Below are 25,609 nucleotides of genomic sequence, written 5' to 3' on the forward strand. Positions count from 1 at the left end.
TTTAACTAAAAAACTAAAACTTTCTCACACATATTTAGTCCAAATGAAATCTCAAAAGTCTTGAGAATGAATTAAATATGTTAATATTTAAACTGAAGTTTGTAATTAACACATAAACAACTGTTCTACTTTATAAATTAGATTTGTTCTATTTATAAAGGACTGTTTATAGCTAGTTGCTTTTCAGCCGTTTCAAGCTTACACTGAATTCTTATTTAGAGGCATTGAGTACAACTAAGACATTTCCACGTGGCCTAGAGAAGTCTAGTACAAGGAGTTAAAGTGGCCCATATACCACTGTGCAGGTGAAACCTTTGACAGGAGCATGTCAGAACTAGAGCACCTTTGGTGCCTGGTCATCCAAACAGGGTACCTCCTACTAGCATGAGCCAGTATGTGCAATATGGTGGCACTGAGTATTATTCTGCATTAAAGAGGAGGAAGATTCTAACTCTTCACTTGTTCATTTTCATTAAACTATCATTTTATATGTCCAACATAATAAATATTAAAAATAATTTTGAAAGATGGCGGCCGCACGGGAGCCTTGTGGAAAGCGGGTTTGAGCCGGACTCGGGGGAGCAGCGGGGACCTCATGGGAAGGGGGGCTTTGTGGGCCGTCCCCCACGCCCCACCGAGGTCGCCAGCTGCCCCCCACGAGCGGCTCTCCGGCACGGCCACGGCCCCGGAGGCACAAGGACTTAGCACAGAGAACCAGCCGCTTGGAGCAGAAAAGCAAATGGACTTGTGTTGATCCGCGCCACCAAGCCTGCCCGGAGGGGGAAGGGCGTTGACCGGCCCGCCTGCTCCTCTCTGGAAAGAAAGATGGCGGCCGCACGGGAGCCTTGTGGAAAGCGGGTTTGAGCCGGACTCGGGGGAGCGGCGGGGACCTCATGGGAAGGGGGGCTTTGTGGGCCGTCCCCCACGCCCCACCGAGGTCGCCAGCTGCCCCCCACGAGCGGCTCTCCAGCACGGCCACGACTCCAGGGCACAGAAACCAATCTCTTAACTAGCTAACTTTTAATAGAAATTCTTCCAGGGTCAATAAGTAAAGTAGCAGAAATTCAAAACCGCGCGGCCGCTATCGCGGCTGCGCGACATCATTTTATTCTTAAACCAAGTTGTAGAAAGCAAATCATTTCACAACGCTGTTTCAGCATGTCTGATTGGGGGGGGGGGGGGGGGGTCGTAAACTCTAAACAATAATTGTGCATCTTCTATCGAAATAATCTATCTAGTCAAAGTAGATAGAATATTAACTAGAACTCATCTGCCTCACAAAGAATTGGGAGGGGTGGGAGGTAGGGGTCTATTGGGGTTCGGGGTTAAAAATGAGTATTGGTAAAGGGAAATGTGTTTGGTATCTACATGACTGAGACCTAAACCCGAAAGCTCTGTAACTTTTCCCACAGTGATTCAATAAATAAATAAATTATAAAAAAAAAAAAAAAATAAATAAATAATTTTAAGATTAAAAGGAGGAGGGGGAAGTGGCCAAGTTGTTAGTGATATAAATACATTCTATTCATTTTCAGAAAGGATCCATTGTGTACAAATTAAACAATTTAGGAAAGAAAATAGCTAAGCTATAATACTGTAAATGAGTAGTTTTTCTGAAGAAATATTTCTAAAAACAATTTTAGTCTCTGGAGTGGAAAAAATGGCAAGGCACCCCACTTCATAATAGAACTAATATAACTGAGCAATCACGACTGAGACTACTTCAAACAAACAATGGAACAGAAGTTTATCCTTTGTACTACTTAAAAATATTCTACAAAAGCACCAAACTCTGAAAAAATAAATAAATCCTATAGAACAAGAATACCTACTATAAGCCGATCTGGTTTATTAGAAGAATTCTCTATCACTTTCTGTTCAATACAACTTTGAGAAACAAGAGAAAATAATTGATTAAATAAATTTGGCTACCAACTCCTCCAGGTATATCACAAGTCTTCCAAAAGGTACTGCTCTACTAATTCATGAAATCTCTCAGAAGTCTACGGCAACCATTATCCACCCCTCAAAAAAGGCCAATCCAAACCAACAAAACCCACAGCTAACCATACTGAACACCTAAGGCACGTCAGGCACCTAGGTACCTAACAGCGACACATCATTTATTGAATATCTCCTTGCACTGAACTTAGTGTGATTAACTGTTCCTCTTCTTCCTGTGCGATAGCACAGCGGGTAGGGCGTCTGCCTTGCACGCAGCCAACATGGCCGACCCGAGTTCGATTCTTCCGCCCCTCTCGGAGAGCCCGGCAAGCTCCCGAGAGTATTCGATATGCCAGACACAGTAACAACAAAGTCTCCAATGGAGACGTTACTGGGCCCGCTCGAGCAAATCGACGATCAACGGGAGGGCCTTTACTTTTTACTTACTTTACTTCTTCCTGTGCAGTGCCTGCAGTCTACCCAGGAAGGCAGCATTACGTAAGTATTCCTTTCAAACACGGATCTGTTCTCCAATCTTTCCTAATTGAAAATCTCCCGGGGGTTCCCATTGCCCTTTCGGCCTGAATGAGTTAGACTTGTGCTAACTCTGTTTCCGTTTGTTTTCTTTTTGTCTCACCTTTTATTCCCACACTATACACACAACTATTCCTTTTATTAGTTATGCTGCCGTTCCCCTGCCAGAGTTCCTTTGTATAAACTGTGTCTGGGAACCTGAATCCTTTCCCAGGACCCACACTCCACCCTTTTCACTAAGCTCTTTATAATCTGCTTTTTGAAAAATATTTATTTTTATTGTCGTTTAGATGACATGGTCATAATGGTGTTAACACTTACGGGTTTGGTGTATAAACTTACAGCAAATTCACCACCACCAAAATGTCCACGGCCCTTCACCACTGTTCTTGTGTCACTTCAAATCATTATCACATTTTTTAAAATTAGACAATAATGCTTAGTTTGTGTGAAGATGATTTGTGTGAACAAAGTTACAGCAGCTTCACCACCACCGAATCTGGTAGACAGACCCTCAGCCCCCTGTCTTTTGTCCTCTTTGGTCCACTTCTTCCTTCCCCTTCATTCCTCATCACACTACTTGGTACTCTCATCCTTTCAGTCCAGGTGAGATCATTTTTACAACCACAAATGTGTATTCATCAGTTTTAGAGCATATTTCTCAATTAAATATGATTGTTTATAATGAATTGAAGGCTTATTATAATACAATTAATGAGTATGTACCTAACAAAACGCCTGCAACTAAGTAGGTCTTTAAATAAATATACAAACAAGCACATTTTTTTACTTTTCTATTGAATCACTGTGAGATATACCCTTAAAAGCTGTTTATGATTAGATTTCAATCATTCAGTCCTACAGTATTCCAACACCCAACCCTCCAGCAGTATACACTTCCAGCACCAGAGTCCCCAGGTTCCCTCCCATCACATCACCCCCTCCATCCTGGCTTGCCTCTAAGTCTCCTCCCCTCCCCTCCCCTCCCCTCCCTTCCTCTTCTTCATATACATTATCATTATCTTTGCAATATAACAGAGAAGCTAATAGGATCCAGAAAAAAATTCAAAAAAGTTATATCTAATTTAGAAAATAAGTAATAAATATCTAGGGAAAAATGAAGCATTCCCTAGTTGGCAAAATTAAATGCATTTTTAGTTAATATCAAATTACATAGCATAAAAATCAGGAAAAAAAGTAAATCCTAAAGTTAGGAGAAAAAAAAACCCAACATTTTTGAGCATACCGTTTTTAATAGTTGTATATATAGAAATGATTTTAATCACTAAGCATACGAAAGATTTTTCTTTAATTAGAACTCAGTGATAGGTGATTAATTATTATTATTGTCTTTATGGGGCCAGGAAGAGTGCGGTTTAATTTAGTTTATTGCTGTTTTTAATAATAGGCACCTACAAAGCCACTTTCCCCAAACTAACAAACTTAACAATACTTTTCATCCAGTAAGAGCCTCCCTTTCACCCCGCTTCTCTTCACCACAGGTAACCATCATTGGGAATATCCTACTCATTGCTCCTCTGCTTTCTTTTCTAATTTTATTTACATATGTTCGTGTGTGTGTTCAAACAGCTTTTGTGTAGGTACACATATTCCTTCTCTCTTCATAAATATGTATTATTTTACTGTTCTTCACTTTTAAAAATGATGTCATGCTATGTATTCTGCTTTGAGATTTTTTTATTGCAATTCATCCACAGTTATGTTTGATTTAGTTATCAGATTCAACCATTATATAAAATTGCATTGAATTTATTCCTCTGCTCTTATGTTAATGGATGGAAAACGTTCATCCAACCTACCATACTTAAGAACAATTAGGTTGTTTCAATTTTGCTAGTATAAATAGTACTGTTGCGAACAAACTTGTACAAAGTCGGTTTTTCTCTGAGATTAAGACCTATGAGTGAAACTGCAAAGTCATAGCTCTTGTGACTATCCAATTGCATGAGGCTAGACTAGAGAGATAGCACAGCAGTTAAAATGCTTGCCTTGCACATACTTAAATCAGATTTGAGCCCTGGCACTGCACAAGGTCCTCTGCACAATGCCAGGAGTGATCACTGGAGTACAGGTTCAGGAATCAGCCCTGAGCAGTTTGGTATGCCACGCCCCCCCCCCCCCCGCCCCAAAAAAGGCAGAGGACCTGAGTGAAAATACAGTGGGTAGGGCATGTACCTTGTTCACAACTGACCTGGGTTCAATCCCTGGCATCCATATGATCCCCCAAGCCCACCAAAAATGATCCCTGAGTGCAGAGCCAGGTGTAAACCCTGATAACAATGGGGTATGACCTCCAAACCAAAAAGCTATACATTTTTTTAAAAAGGCAATTCCACCGTTTTCCAAAGATACTTGTGGCAATGCTAAAATATTTCAAAAACTTGTGAATTTATGTATCTTCAATACTAGCAAAAGAATATTTTAATGAATTTCTTGTCTTCCCATTTAACTAAGTCGATCATCTTTTTGTTATTTAAGCATAGGCACATAGAACAAATTATTTATCAATACTTGATTATTAGCTAGAAAAGGATATGTCGTCAAATCACCTTGAGCTTTTACTCAGTAAACATATCTGAATTACCTCTAAGAGATAATTTTTAAAACAAATCCCTATACAATATTGCTGTCATGCATAAATTTAACAAATCATTAATGCCATCAAATATCCAACCAGAAGGTTGCTTCCTAGTATATTTTGGTTTAAACACTTTTATTGAGTTAAGATCCAAATGCAATCCAGTCATTGTAAATGATAGATTTGTTTCATGTCTCTTTTAATTCACAAGTTGCTCTTCATTATTAGCTCTGTTCTTCTTTGGTTTTGTTGGCATTCCTTTGTTGAAGAAAGTTGTCAGCGTGTATTGCAGATTCTATAATCTCATTTTATTGCACTATAGCACTGTAGCACTGTCCTCCTGGTGTTCATCGATTTGCTTGAGTGGGCCCCAATAACATCTCCACTGTGAGACTTGTTCCTGTTTTTGACCTATCGAATATTCCATGAGTAGCTTGCCAGGCTCTGTTGTGCAGGTGGGATACTCTCGGTAGCTTGCTGGTCTCTCCAAGAGGGACGGAAGAATCAAACCTGGGTCGGCTGCATGCAAGGCAAACACCCTAACCGCTCAATTTATTGACCCAAACTTTATAGTGATGTAATTCACAATTTCTAGCCCCCTCTTAGATTTTGAAACTTATCCAGATGTCAGTTTTGTTTCCTTTTGAGAACAGATGGTATTGTACATCTTCAGCCAAAGGTGCATATTGTCTCTTTCCTGAGATATTAGCAAACAGTTATTGCTGTCCAAAATCCAGATTTATTAATTGACAAAATTAAACTGTTGATCAATCTACATAGTCTTGTAATGAACCACCTTCTGAAGAATACACTCTTCAAAATCTCCCTCAAAAATTCCACCACCGCTACAGTGCAGTACATCAGAACTTTTTTGTATTACAATCATCGATCTCCTCATCATCTTACTCTCATTCTGACTTACTGTCCTTTCCCCCTCTGCTACAATTGTCATTTGGGCTGTAAAAAATATCAGTATAGATCATCTGCCAATAAATGATCTCTAAGTTTCTTGATCTCCCCATTCCTAATTATCTTTTTCTCTTCCTAGTGCCTACCAACCACCCACAAGTCCACATTTTCCACATCATTTTATTTATTTTTGGTTTGGGAGCCATACCTAGTGATGCTGGGGGCAACTCCCCAGTATGGTGCTTGGGGAAATCAGGCAGTGCCAGATTGAACGTAGGCACCACTTTGCGTGCATCCAGCTTCTGAACTAACAATCTGGCTCCCAGATTCTATACAATCTAATACAAACTACCAATAATGTACTAAAATCCTTCTGCACACCTACCAAAGCACTCGGTTTCTATCTCTAGCTCTTCTTTCTCTTCTAGAAATTTCCTCCCCCTTCTGACATACAAACATTCTATAATATATCTTATCTTAAATCCTGCTCAGACCTCACTCTCCCCTCCAGGTACCACACCCATTTCTCTTCTTCAAGTTAACATTTCTCTTTCTCTCTTCTCTCTTCCCTCCCTCCCTCCCTTCCTCCCTCCCTCTTTTCCTCCTTCCTTTCCTCCCTCCCTCCCTCCCTCCTTCCCTCCCTCCCTCCCCTCCTCCCTTTCACCTTCCCTCCCTCACTCTCTCTTTTTCCCTCTCTCTCTCTCATTTGGCTTTTAGGACTATAACCAGTTCTGTGCCCAGGAATACTCTGAGCAGTGCTTGGGGGATTTTATAGGATGCTGAGGGTTGAACCCAGGTTGTTCAAGTGATAGTCAAATGCCTGACCTATTGTATGATCACTCCAGACCTCATACTCTCCTTCCTGTGCCATTCATAACATGTATTTTCCCTCATCATTCTGGGGGGGAAAAGTTGAGTCTTTTCAAAGATACAAGTATCTTGCCAAATCTAATGGTTGTTTTTCAGTCTTATCTTACTCAATAGTCAGTAGTATCATATATAGTTAATGTCTCTTTCTTTCAATATATTCTTCACTTGGCTTCAAGATAACAGTCTTCTCACTTCCTTCCAATCTCATCAACATTTTCTTTCTCCTGTGCTGAATCCTCCTTAATTTCTAGATATTTTATGTATTCCCCTATAGAAGACTGAGTGGATGCCCTATTTATCTATACTTACTTCTTTAGTAATCTCATTCATTCTTGGGGACTTAAATATTTTAAGTACCATATACATGCCTATTTTTCAAATGTATCTGCATATTACACCTCTACTCTTAATTCCAGTCTCATATATTCAATAGCCTATTTAAATCTCTACTAGGATTTCCAATAAATATCTCATTTATGAAGCTTACCAGCTTCATGAAACAAAACCAAATTCTTAACACAATATTAAAAGAACATCACTTAATCACTTAAGTGATGTTCTTAATCACTTAATCCCCGTTATTCATCGATTTATTCGAGCGGGTGCCAGTAACGTCTCCATTCATCCCGGTTGCGTGCTAGCGTAGCCCAATGGTATCTGTTCGTTTTAGGAACATGTAGAGCCTCAAACCGATCATTTAGGGTCTTGACGAAGAAGTCTGACCATCTTATAGGTGGGCGTCCACGTGATCTTTTGATGTCTCGTGGAATCCAATCAGTAATGGCTCTAGTCCAGCGGTTGTCTGTAAACCTCATTATATGTCCAGCCCATCTGATTTTTGATGTCTTGGGAAATGAGACAGGGTCCCTGATTCTTGAGCGTTGACGAAGATCAGAACTCCGGATTCTATCTCTCATTTGAGTGAATCGTGATATTCCAAGCATAGTTCTTTCGATTCCTCTTTGAGAGACCCGAATAGTGTTCTCATCCTGTTTTCGTAGGGTCCAGGTCTCTGAGGCATATGTTAATGCAGGAAGAATAGTGGAATCAAAGAGATGTGCTCGTAGCTGGAGGTTCTTTGTCCTTTTAGTTATTTCTTCAATGCTCTTGAAGGCATTCCAAGCCGCTCTCTTCCTCCTGCGCAACTCAGGTGCCAGGTCATTCATCATGTTGATTTCTCGACCTAAGTATATATAACTATTGCATTCGGAGATGGTGGTTCCGTTGAGAGCGAATGGAGCGTCAGGAACAAGGCTGTTTCTCATAAACATTGTCTTCATAAGATTCAGCTGTAGTCCGACCTTTCCACATTCACGGTCAAAGTCGTTCAGCATTTGTGCCGCTTGGTTGATGTTTGGTGTTATTAGAACGATGTCATCAGCAAAGCGGAGGTGATGTAGTTGCTGACCATCTATCTTCACTCCCATGTTTTCCCATTCCAGTCGTCGCATGATGTTCTCGAGGGTGGCACTGAAGAGTTTTGGTGAAATGGTATCACCCTGCCGAACCCCTCTCTTGATATGGATGATTACTTCTTTGTAGAATGGTGAGATCTTGGTAGTGAATCCACAATAGAGCTCACGAAGGATCCTGATGTATTGAGTTTGTACGCCCTGATTGGCTAGGGCTTCCATGACCGCTTCCGTCTCAACAGAATCAAAGGCCTTCTTTAAATCAATGAACGTTAGACAGAGCGGCATCTTGAACTCCCGAGATACCTCAATGAGCTTGGTTATTGTGTGGATATGGTCAATGGTACTGAATCCTTTTCGGAATCCAGCTTGTTCACATGGTTGTCCTTCATCTAGTGTTCTGCTAATCCTATTCAGGATGACTCGAGTGAATAGTTTGTAGATGACAGACAATAGGCAGATTGGGTGATAGTTGCCAATGTCGTGGATGTCTCCTTTCTTGTATAGTAGTACAGTCTTGCTGGTTTTCCATTGGGATGGAACCTTGCATTCAGACAGGTAGCGTGTGAAGAGTCAAGCCAATGTATTGATGAGTACTGATGGTAAGTTCTTCAGGTGTTCAGGTCTGATCTTGTCTGGGCCAGGTGCTTTTTGTTTCTTTACCGACGAGATGGCATGTTGGATTTCGGAAGGGAGAACATTGGGAACGACATATCCATCATGTGGTATGTGGTATGTGGGCAAGTGGATGTGGCTATTAAAGAGATCTGAGTAGAAGTCATGAATAATCTTCTCCATTGCCCTTCTGGAAGATGTGATAGATCCATCATGATGTCGGAGGGCAGTCATCTTGGTTTTGTAGTTGGTGAAGGACAGGCGGGCATTACGAATGTTTTTCCCAGCTTCTGCTGCATCTACCAGTACTGCTGCTCTCCTGTTTTTGAGGTCATCCTTGATGGCTTTTCTGCACTGTTTTGCGAGTTCGGACGTTTGCCAGTGGTTGCCTGAGGCACGTGCCAAGCCACGTTGGCGAATAAGTTCAAGAGTGTTCGAAGAAAGACGGTTTTTTGTGGTTATCTCTCTCTTGGCATTCCTTGCACAATCATGGAGGTGCTGAATCATTCGATCGTATTCCTCATCAATGTTGTCAATGACGGCATCTTCCCATGTTGCCGCAACAGAGCCAAAGAGTTCCCAATTGGTGGTTGTTCTGGGAGTCCTCTTCTTAAACCTTGCATTCTTTTCTCCTCGTTCTGTGAGGTAGAATTTTGCACGAAGAAGACGGTGGTCTGATCTCGTTTGGAATTTTGGGACAACAGCAACATCGGTTAGGCAAAACCGCCGATTGAATATGATGTGGTCTATTTCATTGTGGAACCGTCCATCGGGAGACTCCCATGTCCAACGTTTAGATTCAGCCTTTTGGAATTGTGAGTTACCATGGAAGGTTTTGGTTGACATGATGAACTCAGATAGTCTGTCACCCTGTTCGTTCCATTCCAGGCCATGGGTTCCGATGTGGAGTTCGACTGATCTTCTTGGTCCTATCTTGGCATTAAAATCACCGACAATGATCTTGTAGAAGGTGTGATCTTCTTTATAGAATTTTTCCAGCTCCATGTAGAATTTCTCAGTTTCTTTTTCACCATAACTGGATGTTGGTGCATAGACAACAAAGATAGAAACTGCCGGTAGTGAGCCACATTTATTCAAGTGTAATCGTCCGATTCGGGTTGTTAGGCATTCAAATGAATCAATGCTCGTGACTAAGTTTATGTTGACAAGGATACCGACACCACCGACGCCTCTTTTATCACATGTTCCAAGGAACAGTTCTTCTCCAGTGACGAAAACAGCATGATGGGATTGATGTCTTCTCGTTTCGGTCAGACCAATGATGTCGTACTTGATCTTTCGTGCTTGTACCATAAGGTCTTCAATGGATGCAGCAGATGCCAGCGTACGAGCATTAAAAGTACAGACAATCATTTTTGTTTTTCTGCATTTTGGCAGCCTATGTCTGCTTTGGTTTTTTATCAGCTTCTCCTTCCATATCCTTCTCGACTCTGCATATTCAGGGTTAGGGAAATGAGATCCATTTATTACTGGATTTGGCATATCAATTTGGTCTATTTGGCATAGATCACGGATAGCTTGCCAGGCTCTGCCGTGCGGGTTGGATATTTAAGGATATTTAAGGTACCCTGAAAATTTAGAGAAAATTAAATAAATAGTCGCGCGGCCGCATTTGCGGCCGCGCGCTCCCGGGAGCTTGTTGTGATAATCTCTGGATCCTGGCCTTTGTTGGGGTTACACGGCAGTTGGAGGGTGTAACTGTCTAGCTACTGACAGGTCCAGTCCCAAACCATGCAGGCTTGGAGATCTCAGCCCCGGGTCCCACACACCTGGGTTCCTCTGCCAGTTCTGTTATGTCTGAGGCTTATCCAAGTGTGTGGAGAGTGGCTCCAGTAAGGCCTTGGTTGGGGCCTGGAGGTCTTCAGCTGTTGGGCCCTGGCAAGGATAGTCAGACACAGGGTAGGACTAAAAATAAGCAGAAAGGCTTTGGAAAAGCTAAACACTTTCTCTTCAGAAGCAGAGAGGATAACACAGAACTCAATACTAAAGTAGTTTTCTAGAGGTGATTGCTTTTAAAGGCTGCAATCTATATGACAATTTGGATTGGAAATCTAGGTAAAAGAGATATAGGTAAAACTTTCAAGAGAGAATTGGAAATATTTGAGGAACAATCAAGATAGTAAAATGCAGAATTTAATGATTAATTCAGTGTAAAGAATGGGGGGAAAGGAATTAAAGATGATGTCCAAATTTTAGGAGAAGTAAATAAAAGTGTTTTCATTTGAAAAATGTAGAAATGTGAGTAAATTTGAGGGAGACTAAAAAGCTTCACTTGTTTTCAGATGAGTCTGTGACTTCTGTCAAAGCTTTCCATCAAAAATGTTTTGTTTTGTTTTATGTAGGAGTACTGCTATTTATTCAGCCACTGATTAGCTGATTGAATTGGGCATCCATCAAAATTTTTTGTCAAAACTTTACCCCTCTTCTTTTTCTGCCCCCCCCCAAAATATAGAAGGACTCTCTGGGGTTAGGAAAAGTTAAATTAGACTGACTTAAGGCTTGTATGAAAGGTCTGACAATCTCTCTCTGGGAGAAGCTGCCGATTAGCCCATTACAAAGTTCTCTTGACTCTGATTGGGCTTAAGACAGTTAAGAATTCTTTTGCACTGAGAAGGATTCCAGGTCCCTGGATTAACAGCACTTGGTCAGTGGAGACTGCAGTTGATTTTTTTCCTACCTTCCTTAAACTCCCTCTTTATTATCACATTATCATATTAAAAAGCATAATCCCAATGACTTTTCTCCAGTATTTTCTTTACATGTGATATATGCTCACTGTAGACTCCTAAACTGCATGTACATACTCACCATTTCCCCACATAAATATGTATGAGTTTTCTTAAAATACCAGAATATGTATGAGTTACAATATCACTCTGTCTCTGCTGGGCATAAATGCACATCCCTTACTCCCTTTCTTTGAAACTGTTCTCCAGCTGGTGAACATCCTTCCCAACTTATTTTCATAATAATAATTCCCCTCTTTTCATTTATTTCTGTTATTTGGGGGGGGGGATAACTCCGAATGGAAATATCCAATAAACAGTTCAATAAATGTTTTCAGAATTCATGAGAAATATCTGCCCCAGAAATATAGACCTGAGGACTCTTTGGCAAAGAGATGACAATGATACCATGGTAGTTTATGATGTCACCCAAAGAGAGTTCACTAAAAAGACTATACTCACTTAGAATGCTAAAATAATATTGTTTAATGCTAGGCAGATAAAGAAGAGACCATACGAGAAACTTTTGAAGAGGCAAGAATGGAAAAAGATTGGAAGACTCTGATAAAATAGAAACAGATACTATAACATTTAAAGGCAGTGGTGCTGAACAATGTTTAAAAGCTTTCCATGAGCTAAACAATACATGGGGGTTTTAAAAAATATTTTTTATTTGGGGAGCAACACCAGTGATGCTCAGTGATGCTTCTGGCTACGTGCGCAGGAATTATTCCTGGAAGTGCTTGGGGGATGATATAGGAGCGCCTAGGACTGAACCTGGGTCGACCACATGCAAGGTTGATGCCCTACCCACTATACTATCTCTCTGGCCCGAGATACAAATTTTTTATTTATTTATTTATTTTTTGCTTTTTGGGTCACACCCGGCAATGCACAGTGGCTCTGCGCTCAGGAATTACCCCTGGCGGTGCTCAGGGGACCATACGGGATGCTGGGAATCGAACCCAGGTCGGCCACATGCAAGGCAAATGCCCTACCCACTGTGCTATTGCTCCAGCCCCCCGAGATACAAATTTTTTAAAGTGAAGAGATAAAACCATCTCTACAAGTTAGAAAGAATTGATCTTTTAATAAGACAAAAACCAACTTTCCCCAAGAACTATGGGGGGAAGAAAAACAAAAATCAATTCAATGACTTTGTAATTCATAGCAAAGTTTCGATTCCCCTTTAAATCCTGTGTGTTCCTAAACTTCCTTGAAGATTTTATTAAACTTTAGTTAATAGATAAATCATGCAATAAGTATATTAATTTATGGAAACTCATCTTCAAACTTTCTTTCTAATTCAATAAGCACATTCTGCATCAAGGAAAATATTCTTGGCAGCTCATCCAAGACAAAACAAACAAATCCAAACCACACAAAGAATCTGGTCTTTCTCCCTGTTTAAATACTAACACATCTGAGGCTGTGTCAATAAGCTTGTTATGTAGCAAGACTCCATGAGAGCATTTTTAAAAATTCACAGCCCCAATTAAAGAGACAATGTAGCTGAATGAATTAATAAAGCCAAGGCTAGAAGCCAGAAGATTTAAATATTAAATTCACCTCTGCCAATTACTTTTGAACCAATGATAAGAATGACCTACAATTCTTTCACAAAACAAAGTAGCAATTAATTTAATAATTCTAAATCTAAATGAGCTAGTCAAATCAAAATTAAATATAGGGCTGGAGAGTACAGCGGGTAGGGCGTTTGCCTTGCACGTGGCCGACCCGGATTCGATTCCCAATATCCCGTATGGTCCCCTGAGCACCTCCAGGAGTAATTCCTGAGTGCAGAACCAGGAGTAACCCCCATGCATCACTGGGTGTGACCCAAAAATAAAAAAAAATTAAATACAATCAAAGAAATAGAGGCAAAAATCATTGGTAGGTATGACATCAAAAATGAACTTTTAAATCATTTTGACATACGGTCGATTCCTCCACCCCTCTCGGAGGGCCCGGCAAGCTACTGAGAGTATCTCATCCGCACGGCAAAGCCTGGCAAGCTACCTGTGATATATTTGATATGCCAAACACAGTAACAAGTCTCACAATGTTACTGGGCCCGCTCGAGCAAATCTATGAACAATGGGAGGGCAGTGACAGTGACAAATAGTTATGTACCAACAAATATCTTATTTGCATTGGTAGAAATAGAAGAGGAACTAGAATTCATCTTTATGAAAAAAATATCCTCGGGCTGTCTCAGGCTGGCACTCTAAAAGCAAATAGAGATGCTACCCTTTTCACCCTCACTCTAGCTTGTTATACTTTTAGTCTGATTATTGCAGCTTCGTCCTCTTATAGGAGGGTTACACAATAGAGGAGAGCAATATATTTTAGCTTAGAAGTCTCTCAGGTATTAGAATAAAGTCATTACTAACATGGGGTCAAATCAGATATTAATTGTTTCAAACAGCTGAAAACATTTCAGAACCATGAAAGACGATTGAAAAAAGCCTGTAGTCTGCTGATTCCTGTTTTGAGTAAACATTCATCAAATACTAGGTATTTAAACAAGTACAAACACACTTAATTCTCTAATAACTTAGGGATTACAAATTTAAGAAATAATAAGAAAGTTTAATCACTGTGTGTATAGATGGTATTTTTATTCTTAGAATATTTAAAACTTGTATATATACATTTTGGAACACTTGGCATATAGACCTAGACAATAAAATTTTAATAAAGTGCTACCATATACTATTGGGGCCTCTTATTTTGTCTATGCTTATTATCATGTGAACTTTCTTTTTTTTAATTTTTAATAGTGAGATCATGAGGTACAGTTGCAGACTTACACAGTTTTGTGTTTGGGTTTCTTTTATACAATATCATGTGAACTTTCAAATAAAGAAGCATACAGTTAAGAATGACGGCTTCCAGTGATTGTTGGAAATGATCACTTTAGACAAGAACTGAGTGCTGAAAGTAAGCAAAATACATGATAACCTGCTGGTACCTGTACTACATATCATAATGCTCATAAAGAAACAGAGAGAGACTATTGCAAACTACAACACCCAAAAGGAGAGAGGAAAAAAACGGAATGCCCTGCCACAGAGGCAGGGTGGGGGGCGAGGGGACGGGGTGGAGGTGGTGGAAAGGATATTGGGAACATTGGTGGAGGAGAATGGGCACTGGTGGAGGGACGGGTAAATGACTGTATGACTGAAATAAAAAAGTTCATAAGTTTATAACTGTACCTCATGGTGATTCACTAATAAAATTTTTTTAAATAAAAATAAATATATAAATAAAATAAAACGCAAGTCTATAAAAGAGTACTTGTTCTCTCTCAGGCATTTAAACAAGTATGCTTAAATGTATATATATACAAGTTTTAAATATTCTAAGAATTCTTATTATTTCTTGAAATTGTGATCCTTAAGTTATTAGAGAATTAAGTGTGTTTGTACTTGTTTAAATACCAGAGAGAGAGAGAGAGAGAGAGAGGGAAATGTACACTGGTAAAGGGACAAGTGTTGGAACATTGTATGACCGAAACCCAACCATGAACAACTTTGTAACTGTATATCTCATGGTAATTAAATAATATATAAATAAATATATATATGTAAATAACAGCAGAATGAAGTCTTCAAGGTAGCTGTGAGAACTGGGTGACCACATGTCACCTCATGAACCAACCCCACCACCTACCAATAAAAAAAGGCCTTCTTTGAATACTCAGTTGCATATTTGCACTGTTGGTAAGATGCACTGTAAATGGAATATAACATTTGCAATTTTCTTTTTCACTCCCTCTTTCCACTTTAAAGCACCATTTTGATTGCATTTGATCCAACCTAAGAAAATCTGCCTGCTTGTAAAGTCAGGTGACTGACAACATTTACTCCATCAATCACTCCCCTTTGCCATATAATAAGGCCCACATGATTTGGTAATAGGACATCCTTGGAGCCACTTCACGCTTACCACAGCACATTGGCCACCTCCTTGAGTAGACTCTGTGCCTCTACAAGGCTACTATGGTGTTTTTATGAACAATGACACTTGACACTGACATAGAGAAGGCTCACTAGCAAAGTTTAGGCTAAATATAATGCCTGGTTGTAATGAAAAAATAAAAACTTAAAAATATTAATACTGACTTTTCACAACAGACTTTCTCTACAAAAGTCTTATTTAAATCTAAATACAAACATGGTGTTTTTAGATCTCCTACTAATTCTTATTATTGGAGTTACAATGATTTGTTTCCAAAACACCCCATCATGTGTCACAGTGTACTGTCACAGTGCAGAAGTATTGATTTGAATTTCACTGTATTAATTTGTATTCAAAGTATTGATTAGTCTTTGTATTTAAAGTTTGAATTTAGCTGAAATTATGAGCATATAGTTTAAATCTAGTTGATTGTTTCTAAATTCTTGTGTAACTGTATATGAAAAAATAGATTTTATCAAAACCAAGGATTCACAAATTTAATTTTTCTTAAAAGAAATTTGTAAAATTAACTTCAACTGTATCACCCCATTTAAAATTTTAAAATTCTCGGAGCATGAGGCCACACAATATCTCATACTCTACACCACTGATGTACCAAGAGTAGCACACCACATTTGATGGGGTGTAAAGCAGAAGAAAACCAATCTTGAGTAAAAAAATATAGATAGATAGAGAGAGAGAGAGAGAGAGAGAGAGAGCACACAAGACTCAACCTTTAACAACATGAAAGTAATGTCTTATACAAGACATTGTATAAGACATTATACAATGTCTTATAGGTGAGATACAATTTTCACACATTTTCCTCTAAGGAAACTTTTTTGGATCGTTTTTAGCAGATTATTCATAACAAGCAATACAAAATAAATCATTTAGGCCCTGCTTTGAGGACAAGCTTTGGAATGCAGGATGGAAAAATTCAAAATATGGTGGTGGGATTGGTGTTAGAGTATTAATGTAATAAGTGAACACTTTATAAAAATAAAATTAAATTTAAAAATAAATAAAAGGAACTTATATAATTTTCATTTGAGAAAGCCTAGACTATTAGAGATTAATAACACAGTATACGGAGAAATATCTACACTAGATCACCAGCTTGTTCCACATCTTATGATTTGACCTTGAACAAGTTCCTAATACTCTTTAAAGACATAAGACTATCAACTTGCTTATTGACTTATTATTTGATTGCCACAAGTTGCTAGTATTCTTTACATACATAAGATTACCAGTTTGCTCTGCAATTTACTAGCTATTTGACCTTGAACAAGATGCTGGTACTCTTTATAAAAACTACTTCTTTATCTACAAAATGAGAATAATACCTACCTTACTTATGCTAAGTATGAAGCAAAATTATACTCATAAAATACTCAGTACATTTCTTAATCATTATCAGGTAACCAAAAAGATCAATATTTATTCTATAAAAGTTCTGAATTTTAATATAAAAATAAAGGCATTTTCAATATTTAGCATACATTTTCTTAATAAATATTATACTGCAACTACAAAGGGCTTAAAATATTACATAGTTAATAGTTAAATGTTCTATGAGTCTAGCCAATTTAAAATTTAATGCAATTAATTAGCTTTATAAAAATTAATCCTAGGGGGCTCGAGCAATAGTACAGCAGGTAGGGTATTTGCCTTGCACACAGTCGACCTGGGTTTGATCCCCAGAATCTCATATGGTCCCCCACGCACTGCCAGGAGTAATTCCTGTATGCTGAGCCAGGAGTAATCCCTGAGCATTGCCAGCTGTGATGCAGTGGGTATAGTGCTTGCCAGAATAATTCTGTATGTAGTATTCTTTAACAGTTATTCTTTACCTTTTAGAAAAAAAAATACCCTCCTATGTTAATAAAAAAGTTAGAAGGAATCCAGATAATTCAATACTATAAATATTAGAGTCAACTTAAGTCTGTCTTATCACTTAAAAGAAGTATTTATTTTGAAACTATGACATCTATTTCTAAATCAAAGGTATACAGCAAAGAACTAACAGAGGCTAAATGAAACAACACTTACAGGATATTATTATTATAAAGGTATCTTTGTAAATATTACTACAAATAAAATTACACATAATGTACAAATTATGGGCTGGAGCGGTAGGGCGTTTGCCTTGCACACAGCTGACCTGGCCAACCGGGGTTCGATTCCTCCACCCCTCTCGGAGAGCCTGGCAAGCTACTGAGAGTATTTTGCCTGCATGGCAAAGCCTGGTAAGCTACCCAAGCGACTCGTGACTGACATATTCGATATGCCAAACACAGTAACAAGTCTCACAATGGAGATGTTACTGGGCCCGCTCGATCAAATCAATGAACAATGGGAGGATACTGCTAGTGCTAGTAGTACAAATTATGCAACAATTTCCTCTTTAGTATTAGGTACAATACTTACAGTTTGATAATATGAGGATGACGAAAGAGTTTAAGGTTTTGAATTTCTCGTTTTATTTTTCCAACAACATCTAAACTTCGAATTTTCTGTCTGTTTAAGATTTTAACTGCAACTTTATGGCCTGTCAATTGATGTTCTCCAACTGAAAAAAGAAAAAAAAAACCATAATAGGAACATAATCACTTGTTTATATGTTTCCACTGTAACCTCAAATTTCTTTATTCACTTTGCCACTTGTATAGCAATTATTGCATAAAAGTATAATTATCTCTTTCATGTCTATTTCTACTGTCCTTGAAGACAGAAACTATATCTTAGTCATCTCTATATCCTCAGCACATAGCACAGAAATATTCCATACTTGTGGCAAAGATCACTGAATTAAATATTCCCACATGAAACCATCATCACCTAAAATAACACACTGGGGTACAGGAGAATTCACTATGATTTATTAGTCTTATTTTTCCTCTTCTAGTTAATGCCAGTCACATAGAATAAATGATTGCTATAATAAATTAGAAGTGTATAACTAGTTTTACTAATATTCCATTTAAAAATCCATAGGTACACCTCCTTTTCTTGTTTTTCCCATAAAACCTTCCTCTTTTCTCCCTATTTTTAAAGAGTCTATTTTTTCCAAGTCCTCACAGTATGTTTATAAAGCCCAGGTCATTTATCATGTGAAGGTTATTATAAACATTTGTGTTTGCGATAAATCAAATGACATGAGCCATAACCCTAAACCCCTCGAATAACACAGTAACTATTCATTTCAATATTCTGGGAAGTACACAGCAGTGTTGCCTATGTTAGATGCTATATAAATGTATGTTGCATTAAATGAGACAATAATCCTTCTCCCTTCCCAAGACACATTCATGGTAGCCATACTTCCAGTGATAACCTAAAGTGCTATTTAGGTAAAAATTTCACAACCAGAATACATGCAAATACCACAACCTAAGGAGTATGACACTCTCTGAGCACCAAGGCGGACTGAGCAAGTACCCCAACCAGATATGCAACCCCCAGCACATACCACAACCCCACATGTAGGTCACTGCAACATGAGCAAAATGTGAAGAGTTGGGAGCGAGGTGAAATGTCAAGGAAATGAAACTCAGGCTGAAACAGTTCCATAATACAGAATATACAACACACTCAAGATTTTTAAAAAATTATCAAAGTATGACATAGATCCTTGAAGCTCTTTTACTTTTTATTTTTGTTGTTGATCTGGGTGTTAGCTCATTAATTCAACATTTCCTAAGTGCAGAATGTACAATAGGCATTGTTCCGCTTCCTGAAAATCAAGTATAAATGGAGCTTACACGCTGGCAATGTGAGAAAGTGAAAACAGAAAGAAGAAAATGAAACGATACGAGTGATAGGTACAGGTAGTAAAATGGGCTTTGCAAAACAAATCAGAAAAAAACATCAAGTGTGAACTTTTAGCAAAGACTAGCTCTATATCTAAATTAGGCTCTAAACAACATTTTTTTAATTTAATTTATTTATTTATTGAATCACTGTGGGAAAGGTTACAAAGCTTTCAGGTTTAGGTCTCAGTCATGCAAATATCAAACGCATTTCCCTTTTACCAATACTTATTTTTTACCATGAAGAACCCCAATAAGACCCCACCCCCCAGCCCTCCCAGTCCCTGTGAGGCAGATGAATTCTAGTTAACACTCTATCTGCTTTGATTAGATTCATTGTTTCATTAAAAGATTCACCACTATTATTTAGAGTTTACCCCCCCCCCAATCAGACATGCTGAAAAAGCATTGTGAAGTGATTTGCTTTCTACAGCTGGGTTCAAGAATTAAATGTTGGTTTTGGATTTCTTCTATTTTATTTATTGACCCTGGAAGTATTTCTACTGAAAGTCAGATAGTTAAGAAATCGGTTTCTGTGCTCTGGAGTCGTGGCCGTGCTGGAGAGCCGCTCGTGGGGGGCAACTGGTGGCCTCGGTGGGGCGTGAAGGGCGGACCAAAACGCCCCCCTTCCCATGAGGTCTAAACAACATTTTAACTTAAACTTTTTTTTCCAAAGTTTTTATGATATTAGATGTCACTTTTAATATCCTTCCTGACTCTAACACTAAGTCAATCAAGAAGTTCACAGGAGAATGACATTTTGCATAATCAGATAATATGGATAATTTACATTGAGTCAAAAAGTTTTCCAGTAACAAAGGCATGATTTAAAGTAGCTGGAGAAAGTATTAGCATTTAGGTCAGTGATAGAAGATTTGAAAAGAGGGACTGGATAGATACTACAGTGGGCAGCACTCTTGCCTTGCACATGGATGACTTAGGTCTGAATCCCAGCCCCAACAGGAGCACAGTTCCAAGGGAGGGAGGAGGGAAGCAGGGACATAGGAGGAGGGAGGGAGGGAGGGAGGGAGGGAGGGAGGGAGGAAGGAAGGAAGGAAGGAAGGAAGGAAGGAAGGAAGGAAGGAAGGAAGGAAGGAAGATTTGTAAAGGGTTCATAGACGTTCTCGCTCTAGATGAACTGCAGAAGTTGCCAGAAATACTCCCAAAGCTTCTTAAATCATACTCTCTTGTGTTCCAACTTTGGTCCATGCCAATTTTCTTTTTGTATTTCTCTTTAATCATCACTTTTTTTTTCTCTTTAACCTTCCAGCTTTCTTACTTTCAGACCTCTCTCCTCGCCCTTTAACTGCCCCTAATTAAATACCTTTTTCTATTGGTGAATATATTTGCTGAAACTATGTTTATCTTGCTGAAACTTCCTCAACAGAATTGTGGAATGACTTAGCATTGTCCCCACAGTTTTATCTGTTGAGTCTTTAAGTTTTCATTTTCGTGGTTACCCTAGAGAGTAAAACAAACATCCTTGACTTCTTCAAGTCTAATATGCTTGGATTTCTACCAATTCCCTGCAAGGACTGGAGCACAATTTAGCTCTATTTTTCCTCTGCTTTTTACTTCCTCTGCTTTTTACTTCCACATATGCTTTAAATCTCACATGACATTACTTGGTATAGTCAGTATCTATTCAGCAACTACATAGTGACCCTTTCCTTGCTCTTCTTGCAACCCCTGTTTCCCTCCAGAAGAAAACATCATTTCTCTGCATGAAGCGTTCCCTCCCCCTTCCCTTTGCTCTGGGTCTGCTAATGACAAAAATCAGCTCATGCTTACCTGGAAATGTACTATCATTCTTTTGCTTGTTTTAAAAGAAGTACTCTAATTTTTTCTTGTTTAACAAATACAATTCCTGTCCTTTTTTCTACATACAATACCACTTCATGTCTTCCACCTGCCCTCCCCACCTACCCCTTAGGTAACCTGGTTTTCTTGTCTACTGCGTTCTCATTTGTCTGTTTGTTTATTTTATTGCTTTATTTTACTGTTCATTTATTATACATTTATTTTTATTTAGTTGCTGTTTACTGAGTTCTCATTAGTCTGTTCATTTATTTTCCACCCATTCTTATATTATAGATAGGTGAAATTACTCAATATTCATCTCTTTCATTCTGATATTTCTGTTCTGTTCCAGTCAAGCTCTTGCCATTTTGACCAAAATGGCAAGTTTTCATCAGTTTTATATGTGGAGTATCCCATTCTATAAAGAAAACCCATCTTTCTTTTTGGTGGGGGGAGAGGAGAGAAGAGGGATGAGGGGGCTACCCCAGCAGTGCTCAAAACGTACTCCTTGCTCTGCACTCATCGAGCCACTCAGGGGTCCATGTGTGGTACTAGGGTTCGAACACAGGTTGATCACAAGAATGACCAAGCAAGCATTCTTTTGGCTATACTATCATTTCAACCCCAGAAGCCCATCATTTTTTTTATCTAATCACATATTTATGAGCATTTCAGAGCCTTTCAATTGGTTCCACATTTTAACAACTGCTAATTATAATGCAATAAAAATATAACTTTGTGTTAATGCCTGGATTCTTTAGATAGCTAAATGGAACGGCTGAACCATATGCAAGCTCTATCTTTGCTTCTTGAGGAAGCTACACACCTTTTTCCAAAATGTTGCACCAATTTACATTCCCACCAACAGTATATAAGAGGGTTCTTTTTTCACCACTTTCCCTCCAACACTTGCTCCTTCTGATTAGCCATTCTCCCAGGTGTGAGGTGGTAGCTCATTGTGGTCTTAATTTGCATAAATCTGAAAATCAGTGATAATAAGCATCTTTTTGATATTCCTGTCAAACATCTGTGTGTTCTTCTGGGAGAAATATATATATATATATATATATATATATATATATATATGCAGACTTACTGTCCAACTTATTTTTATTGAGTTCTTGTTAAGTTGTATGAATTTTTATGCACTTTGGATATTAACCCTTTATTGGATATATGATGTACAAATACCTTCTCTCATTCAGTAGCTTTCATTTTTATTCCATTTATATTTTCTTTTCCTATACAAAGATTCACAGTTTAATGCAATGCCAATTGTTTACGTTCATCTCCCTTGCTGTTGGGGTTGAATCCCCAAAGACCTAACACTGATGTCATGGAATGTTTCACATAAGCTATCTTCTATGTGCCACATAGCTTGGGGTCCTACATGAAGGTCTTAAATCCATTTTGAATTTTTGAAGCATATTTTTGTTGGATACAAAATTAGCATGTTAGCAATTCCCTTTCTGTCACCACTCTAAAGACACCATTTCACTGTTTCTTTGCTTTCACTATTTTGTTAGAATAGTCAGCTTACTGTTGCTCTTTTAATTTCGATTTGCCTCTTTAATCCTCTGATACGTCAATATTTTTCTCTTAACGTTTTCTACCATCCAGACACAAACAAATGTGCTTCACTTCAATTAAAGGAAGCCTCAAGCAAAGGGAAACAGTTTTAACAACTTCCTAATGATAAGCCTCAGTATGTTTTCTTCTATTTATTGTGTATGAGGTTAGCAGAACTACTCAATTTGTGACTTGATATTTGTAATCACTTCTGGAAAACTGCCAATATTTCATCAAATAGTCCTTCTTCCATGGTATTGCTTTCTTTCCCTCCTAAAACTGTAGTGTTAACTCTATGATCATCCGTGGCCTTGAGTTTAAAACGATAGTCACACTTCAAATACAGCAGGTAGTACTCTAACACTAGCTTTATCTAGGTTTTTATAAAATTCCAGACAGAAAGCACCCTATTATCTGATCAAACAAAACTTCATCAAACATATGTTTATGAATTCTTTTTGGGGTTATTGGGGTTCTGTTGCTGTTGGGTACTTTGGGAGTGGACTGGGGGAGGGGGTTGGTGAAGCCTTACCTGGCAGTGCCCAGGGACTATGACTGATTCTGCTCAGGAGTATTTCTTGCTAGTGCTTGGAAGGATCACATGAGCTAGCAGGTTGGTGAGAACGCAGTGCCTTAACCAGTCCAGTATCCCTCAAGTTTATTTATCAGGAGATCTTAAAACACATAATCTCTGCTTTGCAAGACCACTCAACAAGACAAAGAGGCAGGTGGGAAGAGTAGGTTAAAAGGAGGGCAGGAAGGAAACTGTGGACAGTAGTCGTGGGAAATGTTACACAAGTGAAGGGCTGGGTGTTGGAACATTATACAATTGAAACCCAGTCATGAACAACTCTTTTTTTTTTATTATTATTTTTATTTATTTATTTTTTTACAGTTGTAGATTTACAATTTTTTTGTGCTTGGGTTTCAATTATACAATGATCAGATACCCATCCCTCCACCAGTGCCCGTTTTTCACCACCATGGATAATATCCCTCCCACCCCCATCCCCCCATCCCCCCCTGCCTCTGTGGCAGGACAATCCCCTGTGTTCTCTCTCTCCGTTTGGGTGTTGTGGTCTGCAAAAGAGGCATTGAGTGGCAAACATGTTCAGTCCATAGTCTACTTTCGACATGCATCTCCCCTCCTGGGAGGATCCTCCAAACATCCTTTATTTGGTGCTCCCTTATCTATCTGAACTGCCCTTTCCTCTAGGATACCCGGCTGGCCTCTAAGTTATGGAGTAATCCTCCTGGTGCTGATCTCAGCTATTCTTGGGTATTAATCTCATACTTGAACAACTCTTTTTTTATTGAACAACTTTTAACTGTGCATCTTAATTCAATAAAATAATATAAAATCAGCAATGGCAGAGTAAGCTGAGGGAGAGAAGACCCACATGGGTGGATATACCTACTTCTTCATAAGTGGCCAACCACATATTATAGGTCATTCTTGCAGCTTCCAAGTCCCAACATTACAGTGAACGGCTGCTGCACCAATTCTACCTTCCCACCAACCATGCACATGGTTCCTTTCTTATCCACCTCCCTGACAGTGCTCAATGTTTCTGCACATTTTTTGACTAAGATTTTTTAATTTTTTTTTCAGTTGTTTCATATTTTTAAAAACTGTATACAATACATGCATTATGTAATTCATGTGCTGACTATGTTATCATTAAGGTTTCCAGCAGTTTCAGTAGTTACTTTCTGAGGGACTCAAAAGTTCTAACACATCAATCATGGCCTCTCCTCCCAGGTTGTCCAAAGGTCACAGAACTCCTATCAACTGTTCTTCCCTTTTATTTATTTTTAACCTAAGTGCTAGATTTGACACTTGTCCTACTAGAGTTTCCTTTCTTAGTTTTCAACAACAAATCCAAAGTATTAATATAAATGCTGGTTTGATATTTCATCTGTTCATCACCTTATCTAGCTATACTCCATTCCCCAAAGGAAATCTTACTGTACTTATTTTGTAAGAGCCGGAGAGAGATTCCCTTTCAGACGACACCTAACTTCTTTTGGAATGGCTGTTCAGCTCCTATAAGCCATCTATAGTACATTTCTTCTTCCCTACATGTTTTATGCTGAAATCAAGCTTATGGCCTATAGGATTAACTCGGATATCAACAGAAAATCAGTAGATCACTAAAATAAACCACAGGGTCCTTTTGGTCTACAGTACTTTCAGTTTATATCTGAGTAAAAGGTGGACTTTTGATACATGACTTAAGAATTCAAATGCGAGACACACACACACACACACACACACACACACACACACACAAAACACTTAAATTCGGTGATGAATACTTTCCACTTTATTTTGGGATTTTTGTTTGTTTCTTTTGGGGGGGCACACCTGGTGGTGCTGATGGCCTGCTCCTGGTGAAGCTCAAAGGACTGTAAGATATGTCAGGGATCAAACCCAGGTAGCCACATGCAAGACAAGTTCCCTACCCACTGTGGTGTCACTCCACACACACCCCCACACTTTATTTTAAATTACTAAATTATGTGTTGTTGTACCTATTCACCTATTTTCTGACATTAGTAAAAATATTTTTCTTAAAACTCGGCATAATTAAACACAGTAATGCTCAAGGTGTGTAGGTTCTGTTATTTCTTTAACTAAAACTGGGGGAACTGAAGTCAATTTGGAAATACCACAGTGTACAAAAAAATGCTCAAACACATTTTTAAAATTCAAAATGGGAGCTGGAGAGATAGTTCAGGAGGTAAGGTACTTGCCTTGGATGCTGGATCTTCGGCTGACCCAGGTTCAATTCCCATCCCCACATACGGTTCACCAAACACCACCAGGAG

General features: G+C 38.7%; 1 protein-coding gene across 1 annotated transcript in view; it reads right to left on the bottom strand.

Moving 5' to 3' along the window:
• Positions 1–25,609, bottom strand: part of PRKAA2 (protein kinase AMP-activated catalytic subunit alpha 2) — a 64,558-nt gene that overhangs the window by 22,822 nt on the left and 16,127 nt on the right. Inside the window, exon 2 of the mRNA XM_056122349.1 lies at positions 18,027–18,168. Coding sequence (XP_055978324.1) covers positions 18,027–18,168 — 142 coding nt within the window. The remainder of the gene's footprint in view (positions 1–18,026; positions 18,169–25,609) is intronic.

This window comes from Sorex fumeus, unplaced genomic scaffold, assembly GCF_029834395.1.
Source record: "Sorex fumeus unplaced genomic scaffold, SorFum_2.1 ptg000045l, whole genome shotgun sequence".
Lineage (NCBI taxonomy): Eukaryota > Metazoa > Chordata > Mammalia > Eulipotyphla > Soricidae > Sorex > Sorex fumeus.